At 37.8% G+C, this 21,507-nt stretch overlaps 1 protein-coding gene and 1 non-coding gene across 2 annotated transcripts in view; both read left to right on the top strand.

Annotated features, from left to right (window-relative positions):
* Positions 1–7,332: 7,332 nt before the first annotated feature.
* Positions 7,333–7,405, top strand: Trnak-uuu (transfer RNA lysine (anticodon UUU)). Its single transcript has one exon. It is a non-coding gene; the product is annotated as a tRNA-Lys (tRNA).
* A 461-nt stretch (positions 7,406–7,866) lies between these two features.
* Positions 7,867–21,507, top strand: part of LOC112053801 (sodium-independent sulfate anion transporter) — a 37,359-nt gene continuing 23,718 nt past the window's right edge. Inside the window, exon 1 of the mRNA XM_024093366.2 lies at positions 7,867–8,503. Within this exon, the coding sequence (XP_023949134.1) occupies positions 8,080–8,503 (424 nt within the window). The 5' untranslated portion in view covers positions 7,867–8,079. The remainder of the gene's footprint in view (positions 8,504–21,507) is intronic.

Genomic DNA, 21,507 nt, shown 5'->3' with positions numbered 1-21,507 from the left:
GCTAGAGAAGTATTAAACTCTTTAAAGGTTCTTTTAGTAGGTCGGTAGGTAGTTACAGCTAGTTAACTAATCTTGTAATTGCATCAGGTAACATCATTCATAATCTTAACCATGGGGAAAATGATGACGAAGCGAAATATTAACATCTAATCATAACCGAAATGAGTCATTTTGAATGACTGGACATCTTTTTAAGGAAATGTCTCAAGGAAATTAAGTTTAAAGGTAAGAAGATATTTTACTTTGGTCCATGAAAACCCCAATTTTTTGTCTACTTAATTTTTTTTATTAATGTAGCTACACCTACCTATAAAAAGGACACCACATCAAAGCTTGTGTCGGTTACACAAAGCACCTACGTTGTGATAATTACATAAAATAGATGAAAGCAAATGCAATATTAAAATCCGATTTCATAGCTACTCGTACTCGCGTTTATTAACCACAAAACGATTCAGAGCAACAACGCTGTTAAAAAATAAACCTGCCACCTGTCATCACTTTGTCGAACTCTGCCAACAAAAGAGTAAAGTTGCTTAGTTTTACAACGTAGTTCGATAATTTTACACTAGATGGCACTGATCAACATAGTTATTTACATTCTTTATAGATGGCGCTGTCAGTTCACAAACCAGTTACTCTACTTCATAATAGATGGCGCTATAATAAAATTTATAGGAAAATATAATTTTTTTTAATGATGAAATCTCTGGAAAATGTTAAAAAAATACCTACGTTATAATAATTAAATAAACAATACCCATTAATTACAATATATAAAAATCCACTGCATAGTCCCTTAATAGATTTAATAACGAAGTGATTTTGTTTGTTTTATGTAGGTAGGTACCTATACTTACGATTTTTTACAGGCTACTTACCTATTAACAATAAGACCATCGCCTCTGTTCACGCTATTTTGCAGCATTATGTAATTGAAAATACTTATAAAGATGGTATTTATTATATCTCCTTAATAAGTAGGCAGTAGTTAACTTAAAGTTGCTGATACTCAAACGTAGCTCGTCCCTACCTACGTCAACGCCCAATTGACGCAGCTCGCTCTTGACCGGCGCCAAGGAAACGCTCAATTACCTTGATCGGTAGTAATGCGGCCCTTGAACAAGCCTCGAACACATAATCGATGGATATTACCTCATCAGTAGCTTATTAGTTCAGTAGGATCGTATACTTTCGAGAAGAGTATGATATAAAAGATAATAAAATGTAATAAACCTTCTTGGCAGTCTGGTAAGAAGTGTTTTTTTTTTATTAATTTATTCTTTAAATGTTAGCCTTTAACTACAATCTCACCTGATGGTAAGTGATGATGCAATCTAAAATGGAAGCGGGCTAACTTGTTAGGAGGAGGACGAAAAACCACATTTCCATCGGTTACTAGACGACATCGTACCGGAACGCTAAATCAGACGCATCAATGATACGAGGAACCCGGGCCACAGGGGCCCCTAAAGTGTGAAAGCAATAAATGGCAAAATTTAACCCACTTAGGTAATTTGGTGCTTCCCGAAGAAAAAAACTACTAAAAAGATTTTTGGAATTTGCCATTCGGCTATTGGGCCCCCCAACTAACTTAGATACAGGGCCCCAAGGCAAGCTACGCCACTGGGCTTTAGCAACTTTTACTTAACGACATACGTATTTTAACCAGTTAGGGACTGTAGGTAGGTATACATAAGTACTCGTTTACTTTAAATCAAGTATTTAGAAAGCTTTCTAGCATCATGCACTGCGTGTTGCTCTGTTTATGGTTAATGGTTATCCACTTACTATCAAGTTCTTCAATCATCTCCAAAAAAAAATCCACCATATAAATAAGACCCCAAGCCATTAAAACTTTTGAACTAAAGGTGTGTACTGCATCAAATAGGCTATCAGCTTCCCCTGTTTATCCTTACTACATAAATCTTCCTTAATCCCTCAGAATAAGACACCAAGCTAACAACTACTAAGCTAGATGGTTTGTTAGCGTTGCCAGATTTTTCATGCCAAGTCGGAATTTAGGAACTCGGCGTCACCGGGGGGTTTGAGCAGCGCAGAAGGATCGCCTGATGGGGCCCGATGGCAGAAGCAGAGTAGACGGGCGGAACGACTCTCTAAGGGCGTCTCCTCTGAGACTCGGACCTCGGCTTAGAGGGCCGTTCGGGAAGGGTGTTTTGGCATGAGTGTATCAGTCCGGGCGCCCCCGAGATCGTGAGTTAAAAAGCCCACGTCTGGGTGACGTCAGATATCGGGGACCTCGTCTTCGCCGGCGAAGACGCTGTGTAGCTTGTGTTTGTGCCCCTGGAAAGCAGTGTCGTTCGTTATGTCATCGTCAGGATCGTAAAGGACGTTTTTGGGCGTCTAGATCTACAATCAGCGGTGGTATCGGCGATAGTTAAAAGATTCTTTCATCGAAAGCGGAACATCGTACATACAGTGATTGACGGCCTCCGTGGCGCAGTGGTTTGTGCGGTGGATTTACAAGACGGAGGTCCTGGGTTCGATCCCTGGCTGGGCCCATTGAGGTTTTCTTAATTGGTCCAGGTCTGGCTGGCTGGCTTCTGCCGTGGCTAGTTACCACCCTACCGACAAAGACGTACCGCCAAGATTTAGCGTTCCGGTACGATGTCGTGTAGAAACCGAAAAGAGTGTGGATTTCATCCTACTCCTAACAAGTTAGCCCGTTTCCATCTTAGATTGCTTCAACACTTATCATCAGGTGAGATTGTAGTCAAGGGCTAACTTGTAGAGAATAAAAAAAACATCGCATGCACGGTCGAGATATTCCCGAAAAGTGGGACTGAGCAATGAGCATGTCCCATATTTAATATTGATTTAAAAATCGGGACGCCCCACCAAAATCGGGACGTCTGGCAACGCTTGTTATGAGGTAAGCTGCCCCCATTACAACAAACCCGTGGTTCCCGTACCTCCATCGGCAGCGCACCCAGTAGCACAATAACTCGTCACGGCGCAGTTCACGGCAATTTGCTGGTAACGCGGAAACTCGCCGGCCTCGCGTCTTCCGCCTCAAAAACCGCCACCGCCGACACTCTACCGGATGCAGGCTTTGTTACAGTTATATCCATAGATGATTTGTGCCTTCCGATTCGCTTTGTTACTAAATCAATGGGCACCCAAAATTGTGTGTGTCGACACCGAATCGGGTTGGCATTTCGCACAAACGGGGTTCAAAATATCATCATTATCAACCCATATTCTCTCAGAGTGAGAGGGCTTAGGTCAATAGTCCACCACGCTGGCCCAATGCGGATTGGCAGACTTCACACACGCTGAGAATTAAAAAAATTCTCTGGTATACAGGTTACCTCACGTAGTTTTTCCTTCGCCGTTTGAGACACGTGATATTAAATTTCTTAAAATGCACATAACTAAAAAATCGGAGGTGCATGTCCCGGAACGGGTTCGAACCCACAATCATATCCACTGGGCTATCACAGTTTAAAATATAACTGTAATCAGTCAATTTTATAGCCCACACAACAGTAGCCCCGACCTCTGTTCTTATTCTTCAAGAAAGTTCTAAATGCCAAGTGCAGCAAAGGCCCATTAAAGTTTTTATTTCACAGGGCCTTTTCTGTGGTCACTAAAGTTGGCTTTTGTGCGTAGATCCCCATTAGAATCACTCCAGCTAACTTGGCAGTTAGAATGGAACTTGGGAGAATTCGCTCCAGAAACTTAGCAGGCCGCCCACGTCGCCGAACGCCTCAAGGAGTGAGATCATAGGAGATTATCTCCTTATTGGAGCTTAGACCAATCACAGTGCAGATTGGTGAGCTGGTGATATTGTTTTTTATTCTTTAAAGTTAGCCCTTGACTACAATCTCACCTGATGGTAAGTGGTGATGTAATCTAAGATGGAAGCGGGCTAACTTGTTAGGAGGAGGATGAAAATCCACACCCCTTTCGATTTCTACACGACATCGTACCGGCGCGATAAATTGCTTGGGGGTATGTCCTTTTTGGTAGGATGGTAACTAGCCACGGCCGAAGCCTCTCAACAGCCAAAGTTCTCAAGCTCTTTGTTTTCAAAGAGCCAGTTTGCCTCTGTAAGTCTAGTACTATACCAATCACTATGTGAACGGCTATTCTGTAACGATGTTTTAAACTCGCAAGAGCGAGTTTTGAATTCAACTCTATCTTTCTCTTTCTATAGTATCGTGTTAGACAGAGAGAGATAGAGGTGAATTCGAGACTTACACTGTCGAGTTACAAAAGCATCGTTACGGAATAGCCCTCCAGATGTTAATAATAAAAACACCACCAACATTCCAACTCTGAGTTGCCCCTGAAAAAAATCTTGGAAAAAATACCTCAATATTTTGGATTCAACCCCAGGACCTCATGAACCGAAGTCGCATTGATTAACCACTGTAATCTATCTATCGAGATATACTTACGTATTTGATGACAATCATACATTTTACGAGCCATGTACACTCCTCGACCGACAATTCATTGTGCAAGGGCGCGCCCTCTGCTGTAGCTACTAGGGTTGTCACATAAACTTCTAGTCTCTAGAATTTTGGAGGCTGAAGAACACCTAACATGCTACCAAATGCCGTATCTAGTGATAGAGATAGACAAAAGTCGACCAATACCGGCGCAACCGACGCCATTGATCGAATTTATTTAGACAAAATATTAATATTATTTCTAACGCTGCTGATTACAAATAAACAAATAAAATAAAAAATAAAGTTTCTAAAATAATATATCTGACTAAAATATAGTATAGTAGCCGTGATAGCCCAGGATATGACCTCTGCCTCCGATTCTGGAGGGTGTGGGTTCGAATCCGGTCCGGGGCATGCAACTCAAACTTTTCAGTTGTGTGCATTTTAAAAAAAATAATATCACATGTCTCAAATGGTGAAGGAAAAACATCGTGAGAAAACCTGCATAAATAATCCGCATTGGACCAGCGTGGTGGACTATTGGCCTAACCCCTCTCATTCTGAGCGGAGACTCGAGCTTAGCAGTGAGCCGAATATGGGTTGATATTGAATGATGAAAATATAGTACGGTACTATGATTGATAGTACTCGTACAAAAGGCAACCCTAGTAGCCATCTACTAAGGTACTACGTACATAAGTAACGGTAAGTACAGTTTATTATTGCGTAATCTATTTACGAATAACGATGGCGTAGTTTTGCGAGTAAATGAGAGAAAGAAAAGAAAGAAGATAAATAATGAGACGTGTGTGTGAGGCAAGGAATTTGGGTTTCATAATCAGTGATGACATACGGATGACTAAGCTTCAGAGATGACTTACGGATCCGAGACCGGCCTAGTGGCTGTTTGATACTGTTACTGTCACGTTAACGTAAACGCGAGTTCCTAAGGAATTGAAACAGAGCCATCTAATGGCACTACTGCACAACTGTTTCAATTCCATATAAATTCGCGTTAACGTCAACGCGATAGTAACAGTATGAAAATATTGAAAACTCCCACTAGGCACACTGGTCGCTAACTGTGGCCCTCATAGCGGGTGATGGAGCGAGCTGTGCTTGGGGTTTCTCTTCGTGATCGAATCAGAAATGTGGAGATCCGCAGACGAACCAAAGTCACTGACATAGCTCAGCGAGTCGCGAAGCTGAAGTGGCAATGGGCAGGCCACATAGTTCGAAAAGCCGATGGACGTTGGTGTCCCAAGGTGCTGGAATGGCAACCCCGCACCGGAAAACGCAGCGTTGGTCGACCCCTCACTAGATGGACCGAGGACATCAAGCGGTTGCAGGGAGCCGCTGGATACTCGCGACACGAGACCGTTTTCTTTGAAAGTCCATCCAAGAGGCAGCATATGTCCAGCAGTGGACGTCCATCGGCTGTTAATGATGACGATGAATCTTTATCTATGTCTTAGTAGGTAGGTACACCACATAAAAATTTAAAGGACCTCGAGATTGCAGGTAGGTAATGTAATAGGTGTAATCCCCCAACTTACAATTACTGTAAAGGGGGCTTGCAATACAACTTTCTATCAACTATTCTAACCAATTGAAACTAATATTATAAAGCAAAGCCTGTCTGTCTTCTGTCTGTTACCTTTCACAGTTAAACGGCTGAACCGATCAAGATGAATTTTGGTATCATGAAAAATGGGACTTCGAAATAAAAACAAAAGGGTTTTCTATTCTTTTTATTATTAGGGGTTGGAAGTCTGTATAGAATGTTGTTTATTTATAGAGTTACAGTTTAAAAAAATTATTCATAAATCATGAAAAAAATACTAAATATAATGTGATTCAAGAATTTTTAAAATTCAACTCCTAAAGTGGTAAAATAGGGGTTTTAAGTTTACATTAATTACCAGACGAAGTCGCGTGCGTTGCTAGTGCCTACCTAATAAAATAAAGATCAAGATAATTCATGAAAACTATTCTTGCAAGTAACATTCTCAAAACGAGCCAATACAAATAGGTAGGACTTCTGGATTCCAGAAATACAGTTCTAAGAAGTTATAACGGAGAATTTTCATGGAACTATCAAAATATACAAAAGATCATGATATCCGACAAAAAAAGGAAGCTTTGTTCCCGGTCTTATTGAATAGGTTTATTTCTGTTTATCGATTGAATAGTTAGTTCGCACTTCTGGTTCGTAGTTTTATTTTTATCCGAAAAAGATTATGAGTGCGCTTCCTATTGGCAAGTATAGATCGAAAATAATTTTAAAAATTTAACCGACATCAAAAAAGGTTTATTTTTGTTCCTACCTCATGCGATCATCACCAACTTTGCCAATAATCTAATCCAGATTGGTCTCATAGAATTTTCACAAAAAATCGGTTCGAAGGGAAGGCATAGTAGGTATGAAATTATACTTATTATTTTACAAAAACCTATTTACCTATTTATTACTATATTAGCAAGTATACTACAAATATAGTAATATATTAGTAGGTGTATATATATATATAGTAATTACTATACATGTTTCTGTGACTATACTAATTTTACGGTAATAATACAGTAGCACGATATGAAAGTATGATGTAGGAGTGCGGATTATTTTCTATGAATATCTAAACTTACATCAAAAACTATATGATGTTGGCATTAGTTTCATTTTATAAAATAACAATAAAATTCTACTGTGTAAATAGATGTATCAATCTTTAAAAATACTGGAATCTCGAAGTCCATTACATCACTTCTGAAAATATTTACATAATACCTACTTATTTGTTATTAAAATAATTGTTTATTCAGATCAATATAATAACGAATCAGTATAAGATGGTTACAAAATAAAGACATTGTAAAGGTGGTATACAATAATTTCGATAAACCAGCATGAGCCCGGATAGCTCAGTCGGTAGAGCATTGGACTTTTAATCCAAGGGTCCAGGGTTCAAGTCCCTGTTCGGGCGGCTCTCTTTTTTTTGTTTTTTTTTTTTTATTTAGGCACTTTTAATATAATATAAATACAATAAATATTAAACTTTTATAGCATTTTAAAAAATAATCTAATAGTAAAAGAAATTTTATTTTTATTCTTAAAAATATTATGGCTAACCTATTTATTTATTTTGATTGCGTCATTAGGTACAAAGATTTGAGTAGACAGAACTGAAAAAGCGAAACAATTTCCACTACCTACTTGTATTTATTTTGTATGAGAAAGTTTGTCAATAAAGTTGTAAGAAGATCATCGGTTTAGTTAGTTAAACTCGTATTATAAAACATAAAAATGTCTCAACAATATTAGAAATAAGAAACATTACGTCCTGCTATCATTAACAATCATAACATTCAACAAATGTAAAACAAATCCTTTTCCAAGTAATAAACTCGGCGATCATTTCACGCCATTTCCCTGACAGCGAACTCTGGGCTCATTCGTACCGAATCAGCCAGTTCGCTACCACGTCTGAGACGAGACATTCGACCGCTCGCTCTCGACACAAGCACGCGAACCTACCGACTGTGATACTTGCCCCAAAGATTATAAACGAAAGACTAAACAGTGCTGTGACTGAAAAACATTAAACAAAACGTGATGTCTCGCGCGTCCTCCTTCAAAACGTATTTCTAAAGTCCCACAATGACGAAATATAAGTTGAACAACGCTGCGCGGTCTTCCTCTGAGGTGACTCTTACTTCTTACATGGGAACTGACAGCGAGAGGAAGGACGATTACCAGATCCCCATGGATTCTAACGAACAAGACGACATATCGGAATCTAATAACGATGGGAAGTGCCATGTATGTCCGAATTCTTGCGAGTTCCTCCAGGAACCGGGTAGGATCGCTGCTTCTTTGGAGAAGAGATACGATAAATACAGCCTGAATGAGCTGAAAGTGGAGAATTTAGGAAGATGGTGCTTATGTGAGAAATACAACGGAGGCTGTAAGTTGTGCCCAAGACCCAGTTTAGCACCAACATTGACTCTCAGTATGGATGGTAGCCATGGTAAAGGTGCCTGCTTGGCCTGCAATGGACCCTCCTGCGGAACCCCGAACCCCGGTAAGCAGATCCATTGTTATATAAAACCTCAATTTGATAGGAGCCCTTGATCTTGAACTTTCTATCGGTGAAAACCCCAATGAAATCGATGCCGTAGTAAGTTTTTACTGCGCCGAGCAAAAAGTGCTAGCAAAAACTTCATCGACGACTTACAGTACTGATAACGTATTAACCGTTATTTGTTCTAAAATAATTATATTGATTGTATTAAAAAAATCTGTTCTTTTCGTTTGGTTTGGCTGTCCCTAAAAAAAATATTTTTTTAATTAACTGCAATGACATTTTTAGCACATAATCCATAATACGAGTAATACTAGTAAACTAAAGTTCTTAATCCGTATATGGGAATTTGGATGTAGGCAGTAGTCTCAGAATAGAGAAAGAATTGTTGAAGCACTAATATGTTTGTCTCTAAACTAATGATAACAGAAACGAATTATTTGCCGACGCTCCTTCAGATTCATATACAAACGCACCTGTTAACTTTGCCACTTTATCCAAAACAACATTGTCAAATAAAAGTAGATTATCTACTTTAGCTCTCCGTTTCTATCTATTATTTTTTGCTATAGAGCAAAAGGGATTTTCATAAGATAAATTTACCTTTGTGTAAATTCATCTCATGGAAATCCCTAAATTCGTTTCGGTTGCCTACGTTTACTTACGTTTTGAAAATAATAAATAAATTCAACCTACACAGTTGTGCTGTGTCCATCAGGTTCATCTTTGAATTGGTTACAATAAACCGGTCAGTAACTCGGTAGTGTCTCAAGGTATCTGTAAACTATCGATCGATCGGTTCAACTTCCGCGATACGTGCAAATTGTTTTGTCTAGAGGTGTCACTTGTTTTGGCGGTAACTATGCAAGTGTTGCTACACAAGTGAAAGTGGACAACACTTCACGCATATCTTCCATTCTAACCATTGGTTCAGTAAGTAGTGACCCTGCCCGCTGCATCAGTGGCGTGGGTTCGATTCCCACAATTGGGAATTAATTGTCTCATGTTTTAGTAAGAGATGTGATAGCCCAGTGGATATGACCTCTGCCTCCGATTCGGAGGGAGTAGGTTCGAATCCTGTCCGGGGCATGCATCTCCAATTTTTCAGTTATGTGCATTTGAAATTAAATATCACGTGTCTAGAACGGTGAAGGAAAAACATCTTGAGGAAACCTAGATATCTGAGAATTTTCTAAATGCTCAACGTATGTGAAGTCTGCCAATTGGGCCAGCGTGGTGGACTAAGGTCAAACCCCAAACATTCTGAGAGGAGACTCATGTTCTACAGTGAGTCGAAAACGGGTTGATAATAATAACAAATATAATACTTAATTCAAATATTAATAAGTATTTTTGTATATTTGAATTCCCGAGCGGTTTATATTCTGTTCTTTGATGGCGGACGACAAATTAAATTTTGGGGAAAAAACCGTTTTTTTAAACATAATGAAAGGTGCACAATGTTTTTGACTGGGAACATTTAGTACATTACACATAAATCGTACAAAATTAAAAATTCCTTGTTTAAAAATTTTCGAAATATGTAAATGTATATAAAAACGCCCGCCATCTATCGGTATTTATATTAGTCAAAACTATTTATATTTGCGTCGGGCACTGGATCGACACAGCCCCAGCGAAATCCTATAGCCTTCTGGCACTGCGATTCTCTTTCTACAATCGCAAACGCTTCGAAAATGAAAAAAAACATAGCAGCTATTGACAGGTCACGTTATGAAGTTGTCGACAACTTAAAAAAGGGACTTGATGAACCCTTTTTTAAGTTTTCTAAACGTTTGCGATTGTAGAAAGGTAATCGACGTGCCACCATAGCATGCCCAGGGCAGAGATGTGGAAGTGGAAGACCAAGGCGAACGTGCCTGGGCCATTTTCAGGACTTTCCTATCAAAAAAGGTCGAACTTTAAGGTTTGATGCAATTAGAGAAGAATCAATTGAGAAATTCATGGAAAAGATCTCTGCATACCCCTATGGAAATGAAGTGTTATGATTTATGTATATAAAGACGTTATTAGGTATTTACTTATATATTAGCTATGCATGACTGTTGGAATTTTTTTTAATCGTACTTGCTGTTTGTAATGGGCTGTGCTACGAGTATAAAGCAATTATGGAACAATAGGGATGATGACAGTTTTTTAAATTGTATATAAATTAAGAGTATACAAATAGTAAAGCAATTTTGTAAAAGGAACAGGGTATCTGCGATCATTACTTTCGGAGCTACAGGGATTTAAAGAGTCAGATTTGCGGCGCTGCCGCGGATCCCTGAAAAACGCCCCATACAAAATGGCTCGAAAAAATGACGTCATAGGCAATGTAATGATCGTTAGATTTGTATGGGCGTTCAAACAAAATTACTAATATCTTTGTTATTTGTGCGTTTATCTTAATAGTTCATATATTAAAAAATGTCACATTTAATGCAAGGAAGCTAAAACTGTATGAATTTTCATCTAATTACGATAAAAAAATTTTAGTAGTTTTTGAAATTTTATAATCTCATTTATTTTGCAAATATCCAGACAATCTTTGCTTTTTATGTATAAATTAGTTAACATTGACCCTATTTACCCGAATGTATCATAAAAATCAATATATTCAAACCTAGTCATCATCCCCATTTAGGCGTGAAAAGAAGTTAAATACCATTAAATGATCCATAGGTACGTAGTAGTTAAGTACTGCTTTAATCTATATATATATATATATATATATATAAAAGAAAGTCGTGTTAGTTACTCCACTTATAACTCAAGAACGGCTGAACCGATTTAGCTGAAAATTGGCAGAGAGGTAGTTTAGAGCCAGGAGAAGGACATGGGATACTTTTACTTTTTTTTACGGGTAGGGTAGGGTAGGGTATGGGTAGGGTAGGGGTAGAGTAGGGTAGGGTAGGGTAGGGGTAGAGTAGGGTAGGGTAGGGTAGGGGTAGGGTAGGGGTAGTGTAGGGGTAGGGTAGGGATAGGTAGGGGTAGGGTAGAGGTAGTTGAAAGTTTACATCGAGTTTCACGCGGACGAAGTCGCGGGCGTCCGCTAGTATATAATATTCCAGAAACGACAACTGCATTTATCAGGTTATAATAATTTTATTAACCTCAATAGTTATTATTATTTGTGTGTGTTTAATAAAAAAAATAACGCTGATATTTTCGAAACGGCTTAGAGGATTTTATATTTGAACAGAACTTATAGGATCAAGAAATATTTTAAATTTGTAAACCGACATTTTTATAGCTAATCATTACTTCAGATTTTGATCCTACAACAGATAACTACCTATATATGTACATTTACATTAATTTAATGTAATGTTTATCTTCAACTAAAAATACGTTTGCTAAGAAACTGCTAACAATCATAATTTATTACTTATAACTATTGTCATGTTATTTAAACCGTTTAAAATAAAAATTCCATTTATAAATAAGTCCTTATATAACAGTATTCATTATATAATATATTGTTTTATAAGTATTATATAAGTATTTATTACTAGCCGACGCCTGCGACTTCGTCCGCGTGAAACTCGATGTAAACTTTCAACTACCCCTATCCTACCCCTACCCTACTCCTACCTACACCTACCCTACTTTTCTGGTTGATTTCTTACACCTTGGGTCCGAAAAACCCAAATATCTTACGGAACCCCATTTTTTTCCAAAATAAAATTTAGCCTATGTTACTTGTGGATAATGTAGCTTTCGAATGGTGAAAGAATTTTTAAAATCTGTTCAGTAGTTTTTGAGCCTATTCATTACAATCAAACAAACAAACAAACATACAAACAAAGTCTTCCTCTTTATAATATTTGTATAGATGTAGCAAATAAATATATATTATGATAAAATCCACTACAATACCTACCCATAAAACAAGGCTTTAAAAAAGTACTAGGTACCTACTTTGCTTAGACCTAAAAGTAATTACCTTAGGACCTGCCTCGCTAGTCTTTAACCCTCTATCAAAAGTATAAAGTGATCACTCATCACGATCTAACGTGTTAATATAATAATTGTTTCTGTAGAATGAATGTTTCATTGTTGTAATCGTTATCGTCGTGTAAAGCTCCCTAAAAATGCCGGTTTGTGTAGTTGAACGGCATAAAAACAACAACTTGTAGTTTACCAACAGATAAACGTACGCTTCATTTCATATTTTACCTTAACTATGTATAACCAATTTATAATATAAATAATATCTAAAAAAAATCGATTCCCCTGACTAATATTCTGTGGATAGTCTAAGCGATATGTATGTTAAACATATATTTATTCGTGTTAAATATTTTCAATGTCTGACTTTACTATGTCCCCCTCAAAAAACGACCGACAATTTTGATGGTGAATTTTGTGTGATGCGTCACCATATCTAATTCCTCTATGTCACCATAGTAGGGGCACGGCCTGAAAACAATGCGAAGATTATATGTTTATCGCCGCGTCACAACGACTTGCAGTACGGACGGTTTCAGTGTGCTCGTGGCGTTCGAACTTCGAGCCGTCCACATTTCTTGTTGTGTAATTCTTTATGGGTTATTTGGGATAGGCGGGGAGAGTGACTTGAGTCGAAAAGGGGAGTGTTAGGTATCTGTCAAAGGCGGCTTTAACCCCACACACAACGTTCACAAGTGCGTGACTTCACTCAAGGTCATTCTCTGCTATTCTAGGGTCTTATTTTGGTTACAGTTTGATTTGTTAATTAAGTTGTCCTGGCAAATGTTGTGAATCATAACCTTTGTTCGACATTAGTTTTCTTATTTTTGTAATCTTTTCTGAGTCCGATAATATATAGAACTCAGACCGTCTGAAAACTTACTGTCTATACGCCGGCCCTTACATAACATCAAAGTTGCATAAATAACGCTAATAGATACGTTTAGACAGCATGGATGTGACGAGGTCCAACGGACCACGTAATTGATGCTATGGATAATGATCGTAATCGAACTGTGGAATCCTCGCGAACAATCGCTTTAGTTATACCTACTTTATCTACAACTAAATAATGACAATATAATGTACTAACATAAACTCGTTCATGTTTCTTGCACCTTGGATTTATTAATAAGGGCAAATTAATCGTAAACTTAGCAACTTAGTTATGAAGGCTGACATTAAAGTAACAAAGTTATAAAACATTTGCTAGATTGAGCTTTATGTAGGTGTAAAAATTACATGAAAATCGGTTAAGGTATTTTATTAGCTGTGATTGGCGGGACTTAACAACACGTAGAGAGAAATAGTTCCAGCGAATTATGCGAAAAACCGGACAAGTGCGAGTTGATTTCGTTGACGAGGGTTCCGAAAGATGTTGATCTATCATGTTTCTGAAAACTGACCTGAAATTGTTTTAAATTAATTTTCGACGTCTTTTCTTACATTACTTGGTAACTAAATATTTTAAAATTACAAAAAATATATATTTGAGATCCTTTTAACAAACTCTTTCATTTGATGTCACATGATGCAGTTAGAATATTTTTGCCCCTCAAAAATGACATTCATATTAAGAAATTTCAGTTCTGAAGTTAAAATAGAAAGCTAACTTCTGCATTTTTTTTTAAAAAATTTAGGCTTGGTTTCGGAGATAAGGGGGGAATGGTCAATTTTCGTCGTTTTAAATAACAATTTGCTTTAAAATTACAAAAAATATATATTTGATTTATCCTCTTTACAAGTTCTTTCATTTGATGTGTCACAAGGTCACATGATGCAATTTTTTTTTGTATTTTCCATCTTGCCCCCTAAAAGTGATTCATTTATAAAATATTTCAGAGTTTCAAATTTTTCCACAAATCTTCAAGTAAAAAGCTAATTTCTGTATTTTTTTCATAATATTTCTCAGACAGACATTAAAATGTGCGCGAGTGATATTATAAGTTTAGGGATTAAATTATTTGCTGTGATTGGCGGGACATACAACACGAGAGAAATAGGCCCAGCGAATTATTTTAAAGAGGAATTATCGTCGATCAGTATTAATAGAAAGCCAGCCGTCCAATTTACTAACTTTTACATAAGTATAGTTTTCGTTGACGTATTCTGTAAATCCCATTGTTAACAAAAATCACAATGTTAACTGAGCAATGTCATCTAATAACTCTATGGTATTTACGAAGGGTTGTTAGCAATCACCGGATGACATTTTTGATCTACACAATTTTCATCAGTTAGTTATAAATAGTGATTACGAAATCACGTCACTTATGAATAACTAACAATGGCTAGTTATTTTTTTTTTTATTCATTACAGGTTAAGTTAGCCCACGACTACAATTCCACCTGATAGTAAGTGATGATGCAATCTAAGATGGAAGCGGGTTAACTTGTTAGGAGGAGGATGTTTCTACACGGAAGGATGGTAACTAGCCACGGCCGAAGCCTCTCACCAGCCAGTCTTGGCCCAATTAAGAAACCTCAATCGGCCCAGCCGGGGATCGATCCAGGACATCCAATTACAAACCTACAAATTTTCACATCTAAAATTCCACATATGTCAAAGGTGACTTACCGATAAACATAGAACCCCTGCTATTTTTTCTGTCCGCTAACTTTTAGTAAGGTTTCGGCATTAAATTTCACTGAGCAAAGCTGATTAATCCCTACTTATTATTTTATACGATGTTCAGAGGTTGTACGAATAACTGAGGGCCTAGTGGCAGTTTGATACTGTAACGATGCGTATTTCCAAGGAATTGAGACAACGCCATCTAGTGGCATTACTGCACAACTGTTTCAATTCCATATAAATTCGCGTTTACGTCAACGCGATAGTAACAGTATGAAAATATTGAAAACTCCCACTAGGCACATTGTTTGTTAAAACCTTTGTATATCGGTGTATAAGGCTTCATTGGTACTTCATGAGGTAGTTTTTACTATTCCTAAAAGAAGGTTACAAACTCGCACTAATTTATGTAAAGTTTAGAAAGTTATTATATATTAATAAATTTTATTTATTTTATTATTATTTTTTCATTCATGAAGCAAAGAAGACGGACTTTAATTATTATTTTCGCATAAAAATGAGACAGAACTTTATGGCTTTCATCATCATTATTACCTAACAACCCATATTTGACTCAACATTGAGCACGAGTCTCCTCTCAGAGTGAGAGGCGTTAGGCTAATAGTCCATCACGCTGGCCCACTCCGGATAAGCAGATTTCACACACTTAGAGAATTAAGAAAATTCTCATGTACATACAGGTTTCCTCACGATGTTTTTTCTTCCACGTTTGAGATATTTAATTTCTTAAAATACACATAACTAAAAAGTTTTGGGCGTTCCGCAGGTAACCAGCGGCGGTGCAGTGTCTTTGTGTTTATGATGATGATATGATGATGTGATGATTTAATAATGATACTCCTCGATAAACCGTCGAATCCAAGTGATAACGTCACCCAAATCCGATAAAACCCCTCAACGGACATTTCGAATTGGACCAAAAGAAATTCAAACTTTTCCCCTTCTACCGATTTTATAATATTAGACATGATATATGAATATAGCTACTCCACTGCACACATTGAGCTGTGATAGCCCAGTGGATATGACCTTTGACTCCGATTCCGGAGGGCGTGGGTTCGAATCCAGTCCGGGGCATGCACCTCCAAAATTTCAGTTGTGTGAATTTTAATAAATTAAATATCACGTCTTTCAAATCGTGAAAGAAAAACATCGTGAGGAAACCTGCATACCAGAGAATTTTCTTAATTCTCTGCGTGTGAAGTCTGCCAATCCGGATTGGGCCAGCGTGGTGGACTATTGACATAACCCCTTTCATTCTGAGACTCGAGCTCAGCAGTGAGTCGAATATGGATTGATAATGTATACATTCACAATAAAGTGTATATTTACAAATAGTTTTTACACTTCCTGAACACACAACTCTACATTGTAGACAATATTTAAGTATTAATTATTTAAATAACTTTCGTTGTTTACTATGCGACTTCAAATTAAGACAATTAGCCACCTTGTTCGCCTCAGTTTCGATACGCGTGACAAATCTAATGATATAAAATATTTGTCTCTATGTTTTCTCATACGTAACAGCGTTGTATAATATTAGGCACATTTTCTCATAGCTTGTCCGATATTTTCCAAAACGCGTCGAACGTGACAAATCGCAGATAATGTTTCCGCGTTGTATAATAGGCATTTCCTATTCACGTAACAACAATTTATTTCATCAACAATAAGCAAGCAGTTCCTATTTTTGCGAACCTTTTTGATAGGATCGATGACCTTTTGCATTTTTACCCTTTTTTTCTGATTTCGTATTTATGTGTTCCGCTTGACAACTTTCGATGATTTTCCGTATTTTCATTTTTCATAGGTCAACGGAAATGTGAATTGTGATTCTCTTGAGAGTGTCGTAACACGCGTTTAATTTTAAAAAAAAATGTATTTTGTCACAAGTTCATGGGACTGGGCGTGAAGACTAATCTAAACACACTAATATTATGAGGCGAAAGTTTGTGTATTAGTATGTATAAGTTTGTGTATATGTTTGTTCCTCCTTTGCGCTGCGGCTACTGAAGCGATTTGGCTGAAATTTCGAATAGAAAGAGATTTTACTCTTAATTAACACATAACTACTTTTCATCTTGGAAAAATCCATGGTTCCCGCGGGATTTGTGAAAAACTGAACTGCGCCTGATTGGAGCTAATTTTAATTAACTTTTTCGCTCGCTCAAGGCAGCCATCCGAGTGCGCCTTCCTTTTACTGAGCTACACTTTTTTCTGCACTTTTTATCAACACTTCGTTCGTATTTTGAAGCATGTGAGAAGTGTAATGGGTGCTTCAGTCATAATAATGACCAAGACTCCTGTAACACATGTATAGCAAAAGTCTCAATAGCTCATCAGTGAAGGGCTCATCATATAGAGGTGGTGGTTCGATCCCTGCCCGCTGGATTGTTGTCGTACCACTCCTTTTATCTCTTCTTCGCATCCTTAAACGTGGGCTCAAACCAGCTGCAACCAGGATTTGTTTGGTATGTCCATTGTCCTTCATTCGTCGTGCACATCAATAAAATTATAATATAATATGAATATTTAAAGATGGGTATTTCTAATCTGACAAAAATTCTTGTTAGAAATATAATCTTGCTTAAATTACGATTAAAGAAAGTACCGGACGGAGAAAAAAAATTGACCTAAATGGCACATGTGAACAAGACTGTAGGTATAGCTGACATTTCTGGGTCAATTTGATGTTTACTTTAATAGGGTGCTAATACCAAATTAGTGAATATGTCAGAAGACGGAAGGCCGTTGGGCGATGTTTCTTCCTTTACCTATCGTTATAAAAAATGGCCTGTACGAGAATGTACTGATACACATATAAACGTATTGGACGCCTAACCTACAACAAGTCAAGTCATCCATAACGGTGACACATTTCGTATGAATGGAAGCTGGTGACGTTCGCCCTGTTAGATGGTGCATGTAGTTATTCTTTAATGCATATTGTGCACGCATTTCAACTTCGCCTTGTTATTTGTGAAGGTCTAATAAAACAGGTTTATTTTATTAGACCTTTTTAAAGGTTCCAATATTCTTTGATGAGATATGTATGTGAAAGAGTTGAACTCCGACTACATAGATCATGGATCTTGCGTTCGATCTCCGCCCGAAATTTATTCTACATTTCCACAAATTGGTAGAGAATAGTAGGTAAATATTAGGTAATTAGTTCAGAAAATAAATAATAACTTTTTTTTAAATAAATACCTAATAATTTGCCCATAGAATACGTTCTAGAGTTTCACTCTTATACGTAACCAGTAGGTATTTTGAAAAAATTTAATAAAAAAAAACAACTAAAAAGCGAAAAATAACATCATAATATGCTCTACCTGCTGATCAGTATGAAGGCGGTGCTAAGCCGGTGATGTATTAATTTAAGCCATGTGAGAATATCTTCTGATTTAGATTTTGCAGACAGTGTTTTTTCAAGTTGTTCCTGTCAGAAATGGCTTAAATTGATCTGGCTAAGCACTAATTTTTGAAATCGGTCCAGGCGTCTTCGAGTAATCGGTGTACATACATAAAAAAAAAAAAAAAATACCGACCGAATACATTGAGAAGTCGGTTAAAAATGGACGTGATTCTCCGCCTCTCCTGTTTTGTAGTCATGTTATGCCGTTGTGATGGTCGCTACGATAACGCTCGCCCAACATTTGCGGAAACTGAAGCTCTCTCCTCTTCAAGCACGTCCATTTAATACTAATCCATGTTAATATAATTAAATCTTGGGAAAAACATAACTAACTTCATAAAACACAAAACCGTTCCTAGATACTTATATCTTTTCTACTGATTGATTTGAAGACGGTGCCAAGCCACAGTTTTATTTTGTTTTTTGGAACCGCCGTCAAAACTTGAAATGCGAAGGTAGTAGGTATTAGGTTTATAATAATTATAGGTATTTTTACTTGTCCTATCGGTCTATATTTTCACGCTCTAACATAATAAATGTAGTAGTTAGTTTTGATTAGTTTTGGTGTGGGTAAATACGAGTAAATTGAGCCGTAGCCTTTTAATATTCTCGCAATAGAAAATAGGTACCTAATTAAATTTCATGTAGCGTCTTAGAGCAGTGTTGTTTTTTTAGATTTGTAACTTTAACGTAAAAGATAAACGCTACCATGGGCATTTTGACATGTCTGAAAAAAAGAATAAATCCGACGACTTGAACAAGCGAGAGAATTATCTTGGTTACTGAGGTCACGACATACTTACAAGTATTCGAACTGCCTATAGAATATAGTTGCAATAGTGCATACTGCAATTCATGGCAAAACAGCACAATGTTAACGGCCTCAGGACTGCAATAAATCAGGTCAACAATACAGTTATGTGGTAATGTGATAAGCAAGCCCATAAATCTCATCACATACATACCTACCTATTGACGTTCTAACGGGCGGCGAAGCAGTTAAATTACATTTATACTTATAATAAATCTGTAGAGAGGTCAATTCTGTACATGAAATATATTTTCAAAATAACTATCAGGGGTGATTAGTGATCGATTCTGATGCCAAAAATGCAACCAGTAAAATTTTTGTCTGTGTATGTTCGTTATAGAAACAAAAACTACTCGACGGATTTTAATGAAACTTGGTACATTTATTCTTCAAACTCCTGGGCAGGTTATAGTATACTTTTCATCACGCTACGATCAATAGGAGCAGAGCAGTGAAGGGAAATGTTGGGAAAACGGGAGAAGTTACTCCATTTTTTAAGCTTCCGTCACGTGTGCGGCCTAATGTGTAATGGTAGAGTAGTGTAGGTTAGGGTAGGGCAGGGTAGGGGTTGTTAAAAGTTTACATCTACTTTCATGCGGACGAAGTCGCGGGAGTCCGCTAGTGTTTAATATACCTAAATATTACATCCATTGGTAATAACTCGAAATAGATGACAAACGCTGCATTTACAGACCACTATACTGATAAATATATATTTTTTGTTCTTATTCCATAAAAGTTAGAACGATGTTTTTGCGCTCTATTCTAGCAAAATTCAAGACAAGAACGGGGTTTGCAAAATTTTAAAAATTTAACTTGTACGATTTAGTACTGTGGGCCACTGCTTGTATAGAAAGAATGCTGTGTGTACAGTACTTAGAATTTGACGTCAAAAAATTGCGGCGACGATGCGGGTGCGGTACATGTCCGGTACGTGTTAGCTGCGACGCCGGTGCGTGTCCGGTGCATATTAGCTGCGACGCCGGTGCGTGTTAGCTGCGTGTCCGGTGCGTGTTAGTTGCGACGCCGGTGCGTGTCCGGTACATATTAGCTGCGACGCCGGTGCGTGTCCGGTGCATATTAGCTGCGACGCCGGTGCGTGTTAGCTGCGTGTCCGGTGCGTGTTAGCTGCGACGCCGGTGCGTGTCCGGTGCATATTAGCTGCGACGCCGGTGCGTGTCCGGTGCATATTAGCTGCGACGCCGGTGCGTGTTAGCTGCGTGTCCGGTGCGTGTTAGCTGCGACGCCGGTGCGTGTCCGGTGCATATTAGCTGCGACGCCGGTGCGTGTCCGGTGCATATTAGCTGCGACGCCGGTGCGTGTTAGCTGCGTGTCCGGTGCGTGTTAGCTGCGACGCCGGTGCGTGTCCGGTGCATATTAGCTGCGACGCCGGTGCGTGTCCGGTGCATATTAGCTGCGACGCCGGTGCGTGTTAGCTGCGTGTCCGGTGCGTGTTAGCTGCGACGCCAGTGCGTTTGCGACGTCGTCTACATGAAGTTTTAGGGCTAACGCACTAACGCCACAGTAAACTTGTAATAAATACTCGTATTTATTTTTACTGTGCTAACGCGAACGAAGTCGCAGGCGTCCGCTATCCCACCATTATTATACTCGTTATTAAAGTCTATATTGCAAAGTTAAAATCTTGGTGTGTAATAAATCTTAGATATTATAAATATGACAATAACAATTTATACATATAAATATTTTTCTTTTAATAATAATTAAAATATGAAAGAAAATATTTGTGACTTCTGATTACCAACCTAAGTATTTCTTGCGTCATAAAATAATCTATATCTATATTAATATTATAAAGCTGAAGAGTTTGTTTGTTTGTTTGTTTGATTGAACAGCGCGTTCAATCAAACAAACAAACAAACAAACTCTTCAGGAAATCAAATCAAATCTCAGGAACTACTGGTCCGATTTAAAAAAATCTTTCATTGTTAGATAGCCCATTTATCAAGGAAGAATATAGACTATATTTTATCCCCGCAATCCTACGGGAACGGGAACCACGCGGGTGAAACCGCGCAGCGTCACCTAGTGAATCAATAAAATGCAATCAAGTCAATCGTCTCAAAAGACTGAGAGAATCAGCTGTCGATCATCGAATGACAGAGAGACTGAACAAAAAGACCGTTGCTAAGATTTAATTATTTACTAGGAAGCTGTGCAGCAATCTCGCCGTACAAGTCGGTGAGAATCGACGCAAAAAA

The sequence above is a fragment of the Bicyclus anynana genome, chromosome 11 (assembly GCF_947172395.1).
Source record: "Bicyclus anynana chromosome 11, ilBicAnyn1.1, whole genome shotgun sequence".
Classification (NCBI taxonomy): domain Eukaryota; kingdom Metazoa; phylum Arthropoda; class Insecta; order Lepidoptera; family Nymphalidae; genus Bicyclus; species Bicyclus anynana.
This window is presented reverse-complemented; position numbering and strand designations above follow the sequence as displayed.